General features: G+C 42.8%; 1 protein-coding gene across 8 annotated transcripts in view; it reads right to left on the reverse strand.

Moving 5' to 3' along the window:
• agap1 (ArfGAP with GTPase domain, ankyrin repeat and PH domain 1) overlaps positions 1–18,015 on the reverse strand; it is a 228,738-nt gene that overhangs the window by 100,793 nt on the left and 109,930 nt on the right. For all 8 annotated transcript variants that reach the window (XM_078165886.1, XM_078165887.1, XM_078165885.1 and 5 more), the window contains one exon: positions 16,893–16,985. In XM_078165886.1, coding sequence (XP_078022012.1) covers positions 16,893–16,985 — 93 coding nt within the window. The remainder of the gene's footprint in view (positions 1–16,892; positions 16,986–18,015) is intronic.

An 18,015-nucleotide genomic window follows, 5' to 3' on the forward strand; every position in this document is an offset into this window, starting at 1 on the left:
TGTTATGGGAAAGGAGACATTGCTCAAACTTTCTCCTTCATCTTGTTGAAGTTGTGGATTGTACGACGAGGTAAAACCCTTAAAAACGACGAAAATAAACCCTTAAATTCGTCCTCGCAGCAACACCTACCTTCCTTTGTGTGAATCTGAGCGCCACAAGAAAGAAACGGTCTGATAAAGGAACTTCTTTAAAGGTTTGTTTCCTCCTGGAGGCTGCCTGTCCATTGATACAGACTAATCTACTCTCTAATCACTCAATCACCCCCCTATTTTCCTCGGACAATGGACTCTCCCCGGGCCTCTCCGAGGGAGTGACAGCGGATGTTAGAGGAGATACGGGGAGGCACTATCTGTGGAAAAGACCCGGGACGATGTGGAAAAGGGGGCCGGAGACCTTTTGTTCTTCGACGTCCCCAGAGAGCAGGAGGCTAAATTAGAGGTGTCACCCTCCGGAGTGGAGGGGGTGACGGCTGGTGGGAGGGAAGCTGGACGCTCCCTCCTCTATCTCCATCTGATCCGGCCTGAGCAGCGATCGCAGCTCATCCATCATCCTCTTAGATGGAGAGGAGTGTGTTGTGTTTGTGTTGAGTCTGAGATCAGGGCAGAGGAACACTCGCTTGTCTAATCACGGCGGGAAAAAGGGAATAAAAGAAAGAGACTGTTGCTACATGACTTCAGGTAAACATCACCTGCTGAACGCTGCATACCGACTGTGGCGACTACTCTTCGGCTTGTGACCCCTTAGAATTACATTTTCTACAGTGACCCCTCATCAAAGGTCGTTGAAAATACTTTCTAATTCCTAGAATCATTTTCCAACTGCTCAGATTTATTGTTGCCTTTTTAGGGTATATTTGTTCTTCGTCTTCTTAGAATGAAAGACAGTCTTGCATCGTGGAATTACACAAATATATGGACAAATACGTCTTGTGTGTTCTTGAGTCTACACTAAGGGTCATAAGTCAACTCAGTTGCCAGAAAAAACTGTTGGCATTGTACGTTTGTAGGCACAAAAACTACCTGGTTATTAGCTTAAAACACCCGCGTTCAATCGCACAAAGGTGCTGAAAAAGTGGCGAGGGGTCACTAAAAAACACCAACGTTCAGTAGCACAAAAGGTCTTGTGTGGCACAAACGTTGCTGAAGAAACAGCTGTTAAAAAACACCCACGTTCAACAGCACAAAGCCGCTGGAAAAGCTGCAATGGGTTGAGGAACAAGCACCTAAGTTTAGTGTCTCAAAAGCCACTGAAAGAGGCGACAGGTTGCTCAAATGCACCGATGCTTGGCAGCACAAAAGTTGCTGGACAGGTGCTAACGGGTTGCTAAAAAACGCCCACGTTCAGTGGCACAATGAAGACGTACCCGCAAAAAACCATCTGGTTTTATCGTCTTGAAGTCTTGAACACTGATCTGTAGCTTTGCAGGTGTGTTGCCCTCAGTGTTACGCCATCCACCCTCACCTCCACCTCCAGTAAATAAAGTCAGCTCTCACTTCATCACTTTAGAAATTTTAGGATATTATCTCTACATATTTAGTAAAATCTTAACCCAGGATTTTAGATCATTTCCTGATGAGCGACAGTGTTTGAGTCCCATTATCTTCCTGTTTGTGGTCCCTGACCTGCGCTTCTAATTTTTAAGATAATTTTCTTTTCTTAAAAGCAGACATTTAAAGCTGGTGCAGCCTTGATGGAGCTCTGTGTTCTCCCAGTGTCTCCTGCTTTAAAGGATGGGCTCCTTCCATGTGGCACTCGACCTGATGACAGTCACTACGGGGGATGACGGAGGGATAAACAAGTTTGTCGCCACGGTTGAGGTAAAACAGCTCCGAACCCACGACTAACATCAAAACACACACACACACCGACAGACACACAGCAGCATCAGTCTCCATGACAAGGTCGGCGTTGATGAGGCAAGGACGGCGAAGGGCAGGCCCAGGGGAGCAGGACGCAGACCAGATCAAATAAAACACCACAGAAGAAGAGGGGGGCTGAAGAGGAGCTGATTTATCTGATAAGAGTTCTGGGTAATTAATTAGAAACTCAATTATCCAAACCTTACTTCAGCAGTCTCAATTCATTAGTGGATAAAAAACCTCGCCCCTCGCTCGACTCTGACGACCAGAGAGAGACAGGATGTGAGGAAAACGCCAGTCCTCTTCCCCTGTGAGGTCACCGCCGCTCGCTTTTGTCCAGCTCGTCATCAGACGAGTGTACACAACACACACAAACGCGCGCGGCGTGAAACAACAAAGCTACCGCAGGGACACTTCCAGCGTGCTCGGAGCAACACCCCCGTGCCAAACAAAAACTGTCGCGAGCGCTCCGTGGAGACCGCCGCGCCGAGGCGTAATGAGCACAATCTAAAAATGCTCTTTGATTGACGCCTGTGTTCCTTGTTTTAATTATTTCTCAAACTAAAAAGGGAGAGACATCCCTCCAACACATCCTTAACCCCCCTCCACCCCCCGAAAAATCTAATTTCCAGGGGTTAGTGTGCATGACAAAAATGTCATCATGGCCAAAATGGCTCCGAGCAGTGACAACCTTTCCCAGGGAAATGATATTTTTCCAATCCGGCGGAAGGCGGATCGTGTCACCCTCGTTAAAGCCTTGATAGCAGGTCTTTAATATTCACCGTCTTAATTAGGGCCGCAGTTAATTTCATTAAATTCTTTGGCTGCTAAATGAAGCAGATTATGAGACATCTTTTATTGCGAAGCGTGAAATTACAGCCTGCCCGCTGCCAATGGCGGGGCGAAACTAATGAATTACAGGGTAAATAACACCCGAATTAACCATCCAATTTAACTCCTTACAAAGCGCCCGGCGCCGAGGGGGGACGAGTAGACTTGTCAAAACCACCCAGCCCCGCGCTCGTCTGCAACCCAGCGAGAGGCAATTACAACCTCGACACTAATCAGCTCCTCACAGGAAGAGGGAAGACGAAGACGGCGGTCCGGAGCCTTGAGACTTCTGCGAGAATCAGACTCAGAGAGGAAATGTTCATTTACAGTAGGAGGTCGGCTGGTTGGAGGTCAGGGGATCTATTAAGTGCTCAGTGGCTGTTTTCACACAAAGCGTCAGTGATCATCTCAAGATGGAAATGTCTTCTGTACGCAGGACGCTCAGGGGAAGAAAAGAAACACTCATGTAATGTGTGGAGGGACAGAAACATCACGGAGATACAAACTAACTGTGGTCTGGCCTCAGGGTCTGAGCTGCACACCAAGTGACAACACTGTCCCTGGTTTGATTGTTTATTTACTGTAAACAACCGCCAAAATTATCTTTAAAAGAAAAAGGAAAAATAAATTCATCTGGACTTTTATGTCATGTGAAGCTTTGGGAAGGGCCCTGGGAAATGATGCCATGTGTGGCTATAATACACCCAGGTTCTGTGGCTCAAACGCTGCCAAGAAACGGGTGATGTGTTGGTAAACAATACCCAGCTTTGGTGGCTGTAACACCGCTGGAAAACACCACAATATGTCAGTGAAAAACGCCCAGGTTCAGCACAAACGCAGATATGTGTTGGTTAAAAAAAAAACGCCCAGGTTCAGCACAAACGCAGCTATGTGTTGGTTAGAAAACGCCCAGGTTCAGCACAAACGCAGCTATGTGTTGGTTAAAAAAACGCCCAGGTTCAGCACAAACGCAGTTATGTGTTGGTTAAAAAAACGCACAGGTTCAGCACAAACGCAGTTATGTGTTGGTTAGAAAACGCCCAGGTTCAGCACAAACGCAGCTATGTGTTGGTTAGAAAACGCCCAGGTTCAGCACAAACGCAGTTATGTGTTGGTTAAAAAAACGCCCAGGTTCGGCACAAACGCAGCTATGTGTTGGTTAAAAAAACGCCCAGGTTCGGCACAAACGCAGTTATGTGTTGGTTAAAAAAACGCCCAGGTTCGGCACAAACGCAGCTATGTGTTGGTTAAAAAAACGCCCAGGTTCAGCACAAACGCAGTTATGTGTTGGTTAAAAAAACACCCAGGTTCGGCACAAACGCAGCTATGTGTTGGTTAAAAAACGCCCAGGTTCAGCACAAACGCAGTTATGTGTTGGTTAAAAAAACGCCCAGGTTCGGCACAAACGCAGCTATGTGTTGGTTAAAAAAACGCCCAGGTTCAGCACAAACGCAGTTATGTGTTGGTTAAAAAAACGCCCAGGTTCGGCACAAACGCAGCTATGTGTTGGTTAAAAAACGCCCAGGTTCGGCACAAACGCAGCTATGTGTTGGTTAATAAAACGCCCAGGTTTGGCACAAACGCAGCTATGTGTTGGTTAAAAAACGCCCAGGTTCGGCACAAACGCAGTTATGTGTTGGTTAATAAAACGCCCAGGTTCAGCACAAACGCAGCTATGTGTTGGTTAATAAAACGCCCAGGTTCAGCACAAACGCAGCTATGTGTTGGTTAAAAAAACGCCCAGGTTCAGCACAAACGCAGCTATGTGTTGGTTAATAAAACGCCCAGGTTCAGCACAAACGCAGCTATGTGTTGGTTAAAAAAACGCCCAGGTTCAGCACAAACGCAGCTATGTGTTGGTTAAAAAACGCCCAGGTTCAGCACAAACGCAGCTATGTGTTGGTTAATAAAACGCCCAGGTTCAGCACAAACGCAGCTATGTGTTGGTTAAAAAAACGCCCAGGTTCGGCACAAACTCAGCTATGCGTTGGTTAAAAAAACGCCCAGGTTCGGCACAAACGCAGCTATGCGTTGGTTAAAAAAACGCCCAGGTTCAACACAAACGCAGCTATGCGTTGGTTAAAATAACGCCCAGGTTTGGCACAAACGCAGCTATGCGTTGGTTAAAAAAGCGCCCAGGTTTGGCACAAACGCAGCTATGTGTTGGTCAAAAAAACGCCCAGGTTCAGCACAAACGCAGTTATGTGTTGGTTAAAAAAACGCCCAGGTTCGGCACAAACGCAGCTATGTGTTGGTTAAAAATAACGCCCACGTTCAGCACAAACGCAGCTATGCGTTGGTTAAAAAAACGCCCAGGTTCAGCACAAACGCAGTTATGTGTTGGTTAAAAAACTCCCAGGTTCAGCACAAACGCAGCTATGTGTTGGTTAAAAAAACGCCCAGGTTCAGCACAAACGCAGTTATGTGTTGGTTAAAAAAACGCCCAGGTTCGGCACAAACGCAGCTATGTGTTGGTTAAAAAACGCCCAGGTTCAGCACAAACGCAGTTATGTGTTGGTTAATAAAACGCCCAGGTTTGGCACAAACGCAGCTATGTGTTGGTTAAAAAAACGCCCAGGTTCAGCACAAACGCAGTTATGTGTTGGTTAATAAAACGCCCAGGTTCAGCACAAACGCAGCTATGTGTTGGTTAATAAAACGCCCAGGTTCAGCACAAACGCAGCTATGTGTTGGTTAAAAAAACGCCCAGGTTCAGCACAAACGCAGCTATGTGTTGGTTAATAAAACGCCCAGGTTCGGCACAAACGCAGCTATGTGTTGGTTAATAAAACGCCCAGGTTCGGCACAAACGCAGTTATGTGTTGGTTAATAAAACGCCCAGGTTCAGCACAAACGCAGCTATGTGTTGGTTAATAAAACGCCCAGGTTCAGCACAAACGCAGCTATGTGTTGGTTAAAAAAACGCCCAGGTTCGGCACAAACTCAGCTATGCGTTGGTTAAAAAAACGCCCAGGTTCGGCACAAACGCAGCTATGCGTTGGTTAAAAAAACGCCCAGGTTCAGCACAAACGCAGCTATGCGTTGGTTAAAATAACGCCCAGGTTTGGCACAAACGCAGCTATGCGTTGGTTAAAAAAGCGCCCAGGTTTGGCACAAACGCAGCTATGTGTTGGTCAAAAAAACGCCCAGGTTCAGCACAAACGCAGTTATGTGTTGGTTAAAAAACGCCCAGGTTCAGCACAAACGCAGATATGTGTTGGTTAAAAAAAAAACGCCCAGGTTCAGCACAAACGCAGCTATGTGTTGGTTAGAAAACGCCCAGGTTCAGCACAAACGCAGCTATGTGTTGGTTAAAAAAACGCCCAGGTTCAGCACAAACGCAGTTATGTGTTGGTTAAAAAAACGCACAGGTTCAGCACAAACGCAGTTATGTGTTGGTTAGAAAACGCCCAGGTTCAGCACAAACGCAGCTATGTGTTGGTTAGAAAACGCCCAGGTTCAGCACAAACGCAGTTATGTGTTGGTTAAAAAAACGCCCAGGTTCGGCACAAACGCAGCTATGTGTTGGTTAAAAAAACGCCCAGGTTCAGCACAAACGCAGTTATGTGTTGGTTAAAAAAACGCCCAGGTTCGGCACAAACGCAGCTATGTGTTGGTTAAAAAAACGCCCAGGTTCAGCACAAACGCAGTTATGTGTTGGTTAAAAAAACACCCAGGTTCGGCACAAACGCAGCTATGTGTTGGTTAAAAAACGCCCAGGTTCAGCACAAACGCAGTTATGTGTTGGTTAAAAAAACGCCCAGGTTCGGCACAAACGCAGCTATGTGTTGGTTAAAAAAACGCCCAGGTTCAGCACAAACGCAGTTATGTGTTGGTTAAAAAAACGCCCAGGTTCGGCACAAACGCAGCTATGTGTTGGTTAAAAAACGCCCAGGTTCAGCACAAACGCAGCTATGTGTTGGTTAATAAAACGCCCAGGTTTGGCACAAACGCAGCTATGTGTTGGTTAAAAAAACGCCCAGGTTCAGCACAAACGCAGTTATGTGTTGGTTAATAAAACGCCCAGGTTCAGCACAAACGCAGTTATGTGTTGGTTAATAAAACGCCCAGGTTCAGCACAAACGCAGCTATGTGTTGGTTAATAAAACGCCCAGGTTCAGCACAAACGCAGCTATGTGTTGGTTAAAAAAACGCCCAGGTTCAGCACAAACGCAGCTATGTGTTGGTTAATAAAACGCCCAGGTTCAGCACAAACGCAGCTATGTGTTGGTTAAAAAAACGCCCAGGTTCAGCACAAACGCAGCTATGTGTTGGTTAAAAAACGCCCAGGTTCAGCACAAACGCAGCTATGTGTTGGTTAATAAAACGCCCAGGTTCAGCACAAACGCAGCTATGTGTTGGTTAAAAAAACGCCCAGGTTCGGCACAAACTCAGCTATGCGTTGGTTAAAAAAACGCCCAGGTTCGGCACAAACGCAGCTATGCGTTGGTTAAAAAAACGCCCAGGTTCAGCACAAACGCAGCTATGCGTTGGTTAAAATAACGCCCAGGTTTGGCACAAACGCAGCTATGCGTTGGTTAAAAAAGCGCCCAGGTTTGGCACAAACGCAGCTATGTGTTGGTCAAAAAAACGCCCAGGTTCAGCACAAACGCAGTTATGTGTTGGTTAAAAAAACGCCCAGGTTCGGCACAAACGCAGCTATGTGTTGGTTAAAAATAACGCCCACGTTCAGCACAAACGCAGCTATGCGTTGGTTAAAAAAACGCCCAGGTTCAGCACAAACGCAGTTATGTGTTGGTTAAAAAACTCCCAGGTTCAGCACAAACGCAGCTATGTGTTGGTTAAAAAAACGCCCAGGTTCAGCACAAACGCAGTTATGTGTTGGTTAAAAAAACGCCCAGGTTCGGCACAAACGCAGCTATGTGTTGGTTAAAAAACGCCCAGGTTCAGCACAAACGCAGTTATGTGTTGGTTAATAAAACGCCCAGGTTCGGCACAAACGCAGCTATGTGTTGGTTAAAAAAACGCCCAGGTTCAGCACAAACGCAGTTATGTGTTGGTTAATAAAACGCCCAGGTTCAGCACAAACGCAGCTATGTGTTGGTTAATAAAACGCCCAGGTTCAGCACAAACGCAGCTATGTGTTGGTTAAAAAAACGCCCAGGTTCAGCACAAACGCAGCTATGTGTTGGTTAATAAAACGCCCAGGTTCGGCACAAACGCAGCTATGTGTTGGTTAATAAAACGCCCAGGTTCGGCACAAACGCAGTTATGTGTTGGTTAATAAAACGCCCAGGTTCGGCACAAACGCAGCTATGTGTTGGTTAATAAAACGCCCAGGTTCAGCACAAACGCAGCTATGTGTTGGTTAAAAAAACGCCCAGGTTCGGCACAAACTCAGCTATGCGTTGGTTAAAAAAACGCCCAGGTTCGGCACAAACGCAGCTATGCGTTGGTTAAAAAAACGCCCAGGTTCAGCACAAACGCAGCTATGCGTTGGTTAAAATAACGCCCAGGTTTGGCACAAACGCAGCTATGCGTTGGTTAAAAAAGCGCCCAGGTTTGGCACAAACGCAGCTATGTGTTGGTCAAAAAAACGCCCAGGTTCAGCACAAACGCAGTTATGTGTTGGTTAAAAAACGCCCAGGTTCGGCACAAACGCAGCTATGTGTTGGTTAAAAATAACGCCCACGTTCAGCACAAACGCAGCTATGCGTTGGTTAAAAAAACGCCCAGGTTCAGCACAAACGCAGTTATGTGTTGGTTAAAAAACTCCCAGGTTCAGCACAAACGCAGTTATGTGTTGGTTAAAAAAAACGCCCAGGTTCAGCACAAACGCAGTTATGTGTTGGTTAAAAAAAACGCCCAGGTTCAGCACAAACGCAGCTATGTGTTGGTTAAAAAAACGCCCAGGTTCAGCACAAACGCAGCTATGTGTTGGTTAAAAAAACGCCCACGTTCAGCACAAACGCAGCTATGTGTTGGTTAATAAAACGCCCAGGTTCGGCACAAACACAGCTATGTGTTGGTTAATAAAACGCCCAGGTTCGGCACAAACGCAGCTATGTGTTGGTTAATAAAACGCCCAGGTTCGGCACAAACGCAGCTATGTGTTGGTTAATAAAACGCCCAGGTTCAGCACAAATGCAGCTATGTGTTGGTTAAAAAAACGCCCAGGTTCAGCACAAACGCAGCTATGCGTTGGTTAAAAAAATGCCCAGGTTCAGCACAAACGCAGCTATGCGTTGGTTAAAATAACGCCCAGGTTTGGCACAAACGCAGCTATGCGTTGGTTAAAAAAGTGCCCAGGTTTGGCACAAACGCAGCTATGTGTTGGTTAAAAAAACGCCCAGGTTCAGCACAAACGCAGTTATGTGTTGGTTAAAAAAACGCCCAGGTTCGGCACAAACGCAGCTATGTGTTGGTTAATAAAACGCCCAGGTTCAGCACAAATGCAGCTATGCGTTGGTTAAAAAAACGCCCAGGTTCAGCACAAACGCAGTTATGTGTTGGTTAATAAAACGCCCAGGTTCAGCACAAACACAGCTATGTGTTGGTTAATAAAACGCCCAGGTTCAGCACAAATGCAGCTATGCGTTGGTTAAAAAAACGCCCAGGTTCAGCACAAACGCAGCTATGCGTTGGTTAATAAAACGCCCAGGTTCAGCACAAACGCAGTTATGTGTTGGTTAATAAAACGCCCAGGTTCAGCACAAACACAGCTATGTGTTGGTTAATAAAACGCCCAGGTTCAGCACAAACACAGCTATGTGTTGGTTAATAAAACGCCCAGGTTCAGCACAAATGCAGCTATGCGTTGGTTAAAAAAACGCCCAGGTTCAGCACAAACGTTGCCGGAAAATGCAGCAACGCTCAAAACAACCGGGTTTGGGGGATTAAATGCTGCTGGGAAATGATGTGATGTGTTGTGGAAAAAACAACCAGATTCAGTGCCACAAACACAGCTGGGACATGGCGTGAGGTCCGTTGTTCAAACAGCTCTGGAAAACAGGTGATGTGTCGGTAAAACTCATGTTTGGCGCCACAAATGCTGCTGGGAAATGATGTGATGTGTCGACAATAAACAGAGAAAGGTTTGGCGCCACAAATGCTGCTGGGAAACGCCACAATGTGACGCTAAAATACCCCAGTTCACCCCACTGTGAAACAAACATGGTGAAATGTCCCTTTAAAGACTGAAGAACGAGCTTGTTGACTGTAATGAACTCTCTGAGGGACGACGTGTTTCTACAACCTGCACGAGGATCTAAAACAGGAAACACATGTGGAGCCGAAGCTGAAGCCTCCTGCTACGACACATGAAACCACAGAGGAAACGCTGGCTGCACCGGCCGCCGATTGGTCCTCTGTTTTTCCTTCTTCTTCTTCTTCTTCTTCTTCTTCCTTCTTGAAGTGAGCGGATGCATCCAGCTTTGTTTACAGAGGCTGTTGACGGCGCAGGGCTCCTCCGACATCTGCTCCACGCCGCTAATTAGTCGCTAATTACCGGAGAGAGAGGCTCGTGTCTCTGTCAAGCGGCTGACCGAGGCGCTTTGAAAACCAACAATCTAACAAATTAATTTCCTCCGACACAGCAGCCGAGCCGCTGGGACCGCAGACGCACCAGAGAGGCTGCTTTTTTTTCCTTCTTCTTCTAAACCTTTATTTACTCAGTGAAGGCTGACTGGGCGCGCTGGTGTCTGCACCCACCTGGGAGCTGCCCAGTACAAACACAACCTTTTACTGGTGGCCAGTCAGCGGCTCCGCTGGAGCAATTTGGGAGCACCGCGCTTCGCTCAAGGCCGACACGGTGATGGATAACGATGCTTCGCTGGATGTCAGGGATCTGAAGGGCTGACGGAGGTTCACACACTCACATCACAAGTTTAATGTCCCTATTAGAGGATTAAAGTGTCAATGATTTGAGTCCTGCTCACCAACAACTATGGTTAAATGTGATAAGACCAAAGGACTGGACGGAGGCCATCATCAAAAATGCTCACATGTGCAGCGCACACTTCATATCAGGTTAGGGAAAAAGTATTTCCTGTTGTAGGGATGAATAAGGTTATGTGTATTAAGGGTTATCATGTCCACCTCATCAGAAACTGGGGAGGGATTAAGAGGAATATTGGATTTCTCTGCAACGCTAACTTTTTAGCACATTAGCTAACGTTAGCTTCCATAGCAAAACAAACAAGTGTGGTCCTCCTTTGTAAGATTGGCTTCCTGTGACATCATCCATCCACTGAGTGAGAGCATACGGGTCTCGGACATGCTATTAACATTTTTTTGGAATTTTATTAAAATTCCTAGGACATTTTTTTGGACATTTTATAAATATTTCTTCTGATGTTTTTTTTTTTTTTTTTTTTTTTTAATTTCTCAGCTATGTTATTTATTGGTTTTTATTTTTATTTTTTAAGAATTTCTTTTAATATGTGTTGGTCATTTTATTAACTCTTGTTGGAGTTGTTAATCAATATTTGTCAGACATTTTGTTAAGATCTGTTTTCAGACATTGTTTCAACATTTTATAAATATACATTTGATTAAATTTCACAGCCATTTTATAAATAAATTTCAGACTTTTATGAATATTTTTTGGACAATTTATTGATATTTGTCAGACATTTTATTAAAATTTCTAAGACTTTTTTTTGAACATTTTATAAATATTTTTTTCTGACATTTTATTATTTTTTTTTTTTTTTGGGGGGGGTTTCTAAAACTTTCTCAGCCATTTTATTAATATTTTAAGGTGACTTTCTTTTTTTTTATTATTTGTTGGACATTTTCTTAATATTATTTGTTTTTATTTATTTACTTTTTTGGACATTTTATATATATATTTCTTCTGACATTTTATTAAAATTTCTCAGCTATGTTATTTATCATTTTTTATTATTTTTTTAAGATTTTTTTTATATTTGTTGGACATTTCACTAATATATTTCGGAATTTTTATTAATATTTTTCAGACATTTGGTTAAAATTTCACACCCATTTTATAAATACATTTAGGTCTTCTATAAATATTTTTTGGACAATTTATTGATATTTGTTGGACATTTTTTTAAGGTTTATTAGGGTTTTTTTTAGAACTTTTTTTATTTTTGTTGGACTTTGTAATCAATATTTGTTAGATATTTTTATTAATATATTTCGGACATTTATTAAGATTTTTGGGAGACTTTCTTTTTTTATTATTTGTTGGACATTTTCTCAATATTTTTTTGGAATTTTGTTAAAATGTCTAGGAAATTTATTTGGACATTTTATAAATATTTCTTCTGACGTTTTATTAAAATTTCTCAGCTATATTATTTATTGTTTTTTTTTATTAAATTCCTAAGATTTTTTTTTTAAATATGTGTTGAACATTTTATTAAGATCTTTTTTTCAGACATTGTTTGAACATTTTTTGGAAATTTTACTTTTTTCAGGACTTTTATTGATTTTTTTTATATATTTTTTGTGAAATATTTTTTAGACATTTGGTGAAAATTTCACAGCCATTTTATAAATAAATTTCAGACTTTTATGAATATTTGTCGGACATATTATCCTTTTTTTTCTGACATTTTACTAAGTTGTTTTTTTTTAGAACTTTTTTTTATTTTTGTTGGGCTTTTTAATTAATATTTGTTAGATATTTTGATAATATATTTCGGACACTATATTAACATTTGTCAGACATTTATTAAGATTTTTTAAGGCAGTTTATTGCACACCTGAGTGACTGCTGTGTTCACACCTGCCCAAATGAACCACATTTAGGAGGCAAACAGACTTGAGTTCAATTGAACCGAACCAAACAGGGCAGGTGTGAACGCACCCTTACTTTAACTACTTACATTTTCCTGACAAACTTTTGCTCAAACTATCTTAACATGTAACAGAGTCTGAAAACTGCCTCCACCGCTGTACTTCAAACTAAGGTATCAGAAAAGTTTTTATATCAGTTGTTTCACAAGCTTTTAAAATAAGCGGCTCTTTAACTCTTTAACATGTTTATATGAAATAAATCACGCAGTTAAAGGAAGCTGAGATCAAACCATGTCGCTGTTGCTGAGAAGTGAAAACAAATCAAATATAATGTCAGATATTAAACCTCACTGAGTTTATTTTAAACACCTGCAGGTGAACGAACGGAGACCATGTGACCCTCCTGACCTGGCCCCGCCCACACACACACTAACATGTGAGTGTCGCTGTTTATTTCCTCTGTGTGTGTGTGTGTGTGTGTGTCCCGCTGTTTCCGTTTGATAAGCGCCGTCCTGTACATGATACCTGCGGTTTGTGTGGATCTGTGTCGACTAATTGCCTCAGAGTGGAAGCCCGCCCCGTTCTCATTACAGCCAACCATGTCCTGGCCTCCGTGTGTGTGTGTGTGTGTGTGTGTGTGTTTTAATGAGCGCTGGAGACTCCTAACGAAGGCGTGCTCCTTCAACAAAAAGGCGAACTGAACCGGCGTCACCTCGAGTGGTCGAGAGTTGCACAGAGAGTCGCTCTAATGAGATCAGGAGCAGCGAACAAGTGGCTTTAACACTCTGTTTCACACACAGGTACGACACACACACACACACACACACACACACACACATGTAGGTTAAAGAATAAGAGCAGGAAGCTGTCGGAGCAGCCACAGGAGCTGAAATCAACACAAAATCCAGCAAAATAAAGTTAAATTTTAAAACCTGTGAACAGTGTCACGTCACTAATCACCCTCTCATCTTCATGCTTTCATTTTACATCTGAATTAACCGATTTATAGTATTTCAAAAGCATTAAATCAAAAACGTAACGTGAAGCTCCAGTGTGTCGTGACGAGGTGTCACACGACTGTACGCTGTGTGTGTGTGTGTGTGTGTGTGTGTGTGTGTGTGTGTTGGGTAACGTGACGCCGCTAATCTCTCTGGCAGGTGTCGGACTCTGTTAGGTCATCGGCCCGCCCGCCTCCTTCCTCTGAGGTGCGGCGGTAATCAGCGGTCAGTTAACGACGGACGGCAGGGCGGCGATGATGTTTGACAGAGCTGATAGCTTCATCTTAATTTCACGGTTTAAGAAGTTTCTCCTGAACATTTGGGATTGAAACCAGATCACTGCACTTGAGAACACATTCAAGGCACCAAAGTATTTCCATGTTCTGCGTTTGAAGGGGTTCAGCCGGACGTTTGGTGCGACATTGACAGTAAAAGAGCTAACGGCGCTAACGATGGCGTCAACGCTTGTCAGCAGAAGAGAGGCGATAACCTGGTCTCAAAGCCTGACAGTCTCTCTTGCTCCAGGCAGCTGCCTCTGTGTCTGCAGCTGTCGCTGTCCCATAAACAAGACTTAAAGTTGCACATGTGAAGGTTCACTGGCGAGAAAGCCAAAGATAATTTACAGTGTCTGACAGACCAGCAGCATCAGCTGACACACCTACAGCTGTCCACTACACAGATAAAGGTGCTTCCTGTCACTTAGGCACTGTCTTCCTGTTAATCACACAACCAGCTCCATGAACAAATTGATTCTCTTCACGTAACCACATTTAGCCTGAATCCACACTGGATCACTGAGCTGAAGTCACGTCAGGGTAATACGTTCATATGTTCTTTTTCTGATATTTTATTAATATTTACCAGACATCTTATTAAGATTTTTTTCAAACATTTGATTGAGATTTTTTGGTCATTTTACTAATATTTTTCGGATATTTTATAAATATTTTTTGCCAATTTTATTAGTATTATTTGGACATTTTATTAATATTTGTCCGACATCTTATTATTTTATTATTATTATTTTTTTAAGACATTTGATTGATATTTGTCCGACATTTTAGTTAGATTTTTTTGGACATTTTATTAATATTTTTTGGACAATTTATTAAGATGTTTTTCAGACATTTGATTGATATAAGTCCTACATTGTAGTTATATTTTTTTCATATTTTATTAATATTTGTTGGACATTCTATTAAGATTTTTTCCAGACATTTTATTGAGATTTTTTTTGACATTTTATTAATATTTTTCGGAAATTATATTAATATTTGTTGGACATTTTATTAATATTTGTTGACGATTTTATAAGTATTATTTGGACATTTTATTAATATTATTTGGACATTTTATAAAAAAAATTCAGACACTTGATTGATATTTGTCAGACATTTTAGTCAGATTTTTTTGGACATTTTATTAATGTTTATCTGACATCTTATTAATATTTTTTAGCGATTTTATTAGTATTTTTTGGACACTTTATTAAGATTTTCCCGGTATATAAATATTGGTTTTCAGACCTTTAAGTTAGATTTTGTAATATTTATTTTTTTCTTAGGGAGCAAACGAACTTGAGTTTGACTGATCAGAACCAAACATGGCGGGTGTGAAAGCAGCCTATGACACGGGTTGAAAAATCCTGAAGTCGTTGTTTACGTGAAATACTTGAGAACATGTACTTAGTTACATTTCACCACAGTATCATTACATACGGTGTTTAGTACTGTCAGATAAATGAAGTACAATATTTCTCTACGAGATAAAGTGGAGTAGCACACTGAAGTGTACTTGAGTAAAGTATTTTTGTATCTAGTTACTTTGCACCTCTGGATCTGAGGACGGTTCATTTTCTGCATATTTAGGATTTTTTGGGTTTTATATTTTTCATATTTACGGATAAAACCTGCTCACGAGAAACTTCAGCTGATTAAATTCATGCTAATACAGTCGGACACACACACACACACACACACACACACACACATGCAGCAGAATAAAGCAGAAGAGGCAGCGCTGTGAGGCACCCAGCTCCCTCCGTGTTGGCTGTTTTTTTTTTAGGGAAGTGGACGTTAATTGATTTGATGGTTCCCTGTGGTCGCTCTCGCCTCGTCTCCCCGCCCGCTCCTCTCCTCGGTGTGTCGAGCCTCCGCAGACCTGCTCCCTAATGAGACTCTGAGTGTGTGTTTTATAAAGACTCTATTACACTCCACGTTCACCTCTTTCCCATTAACGCTCCATTTGCACTCCGCGTTCACGCTTAATGAGACGCTCTCTCCGTCACCTCTTCGTCCCTCAACGTGAACTCCAGCAGAGATTCAGTCGGTGGAGAACGAAACCCAAACCTCCGGCTGCTTCATCGATCGATGTGAAACTGATCAGACTGATTTATTCAGAAAATCTGTTTCTTCAGAAATACTCTCATTACTCAAAACTCAGGTGTTTATTTTATTTGACTTTTATTTGTTGATTTACTAAATTTTAATGTTGTATTTTTATAAATTTATTTTATTTTTTATTTATATTTTATTATTCTAATTTTTAGTATTAGAAATGTATTTATAGTTGTTTGTATTTTATTTTATTATGACTTTTATTCATTGACATTTATCATTGTAATATTTTAGTATAATATTTATTTGTCTTAGAAATTTTAATATACTGTTTATTTTTTGTTTCATCACATTTTTTCATTTACCAATTTATTTTTCATCTTTTATTTTACCCTGTCAAGCACTGTGAAATGTTTTACACGCGGTTTAGGGAATCACTGACAAGCGACAAGCTCATGTGAGAGCTGGACCGCTGCATTAACACCACAGAAGAAGAAGCAGGATTCTCACGCGATGACAACCACTACCGGCCCGCTCTGCTGCGACTGCACGACGCGGGACGACGGCCCCAAACGCAAACAGCAGCTCACGCCTCTCTCTGTCTCTGCCCTAATCACAGATGATTTGTTCATTAGCAGATTACAAACGAGAGGCTGCAATTAGCGCTCGCTAATTGCCTGATTTTGCTTGTCGGTAGAAACGACCCCCCCCCCCCCCCCTGCACGCCACCACCAGCCTCTTCAACACGGGTGGCGCTCGTCAAATTAAGAGCCATTTCAGGTGCTCTGCTCGCCGCCGCAGCGGGGACGTGTGATTATGTGTGTCGCGGGTAAGTCGTGGAGATGTTCACCCTCTTCTCCCCTTCATCCTCAGCTTCGCCTTCTTCGTCTTTCATTCCTTTAAAAAGTGCAAACGCCGCCATCAAAGAGCGTCTTTGAAAGACAGGAAGTGGGAGATGAAGTGGACGAACAGAGGGAGAGGAGGAGGAGGAGGAGGTGCAGGAGAGAAAAGAGTCCCTCTCCATCTCCTAATGGTCTGGTTGGAGGACCCGGGAGAGCCCGGCACTCTAATTGATGTTAAGTGTGTGATTTCACTGTTAATCAAGGCCGAGGCGTCAGACACAGACAGGAAGTCTCACCTGTTTGATGGGGATGGCTCGCCCGCTGCCGATGCTGTCGGCCCGAGCCTCCAGGCCTTTCTTGTCCTTGTCCGGCTCGCTCGCCTTCCTCGACTGTGGACGGAAAGACAAGCGTCGTTATCTTAGCTGAATCTGAGTCTGACTTCCTCAACACGTCGACCTCAAACTGACGCTTTAATCACAACCTGTTTCTGCTCAAGACGACCGCTCAGTACCTCACACATCCAAAACAACAGTTCTTATTCTACAAGATCTTCACGTCTTTACAAGAAACAGAGTTTTAAATCCATTGTTTCATGGATACGTCACATCTGCAGGTTATCATGTCAAGGATTTTGGCAGGAAACACAGCGACGTCTTGATAAAACATAACCACTTTTCGTGGCACTATCTTGGCAGGGAACACAGCGACGTCTTGGCAAAACTAACCTCCTCTTTGGGGCACTAGCCCTGCAGGAAATGCAGCAACGTCTCAGCAGAACTAAAAGCTTTTCTTGGCACTATCTTGGCAGGAAATACAGCAATGTCTAGGAAATAAATTGCCGTTTTTTCGTGACACTAACCCGGCGGGAAACATGGTAACATCCTGGCAAAAAACAGCCACGTTTTTGTGGCACTATCTTGGCAGGAAATGCAGCGACGTTTCAGTAAAAATAGCTAATTTTTGTGGCACTTGCGTGACAGAAAAAGTGTGTTGGAAAAAAACATCTGCTTTTCATGGCAACATCTCGGCAAAAAACAACCTATTTTTGTGGCAGGAAACGCAGCGATGTCTTGTTTCAACGCAATGATGGACCAAGTCTGTGATCGGTCTCACTCCTTGAGACACACATAACGAGCTGAAGTGACCTCACTCGGTCCCGTGAAGCCGAAAACCTGTTGCTGCTTGCTGAATGAATGAACGTCTTATTTTGTCTGATGATTCCTGTTTCGACACTATGACGTACAAGTGTAGGAACAACATGATCTACGCAGTTTGTCTGATTTGATTTCAAGTCAATACTGAACTAAACCTGAACTGATTCTCATCTGATTCCACATGTACACGACAAACTTCATCGTCATACTCTGGAGTCGTATCTGACAGTTGTTAGAGACTCACGATGGACAAAATATCAAAAAT

This window comes from Epinephelus lanceolatus, chromosome 24, assembly GCF_041903045.1.
Source record: "Epinephelus lanceolatus isolate andai-2023 chromosome 24, ASM4190304v1, whole genome shotgun sequence".
Taxonomy (NCBI): Eukaryota; Metazoa; Chordata; class Actinopteri; order Perciformes; family Serranidae; genus Epinephelus; species Epinephelus lanceolatus.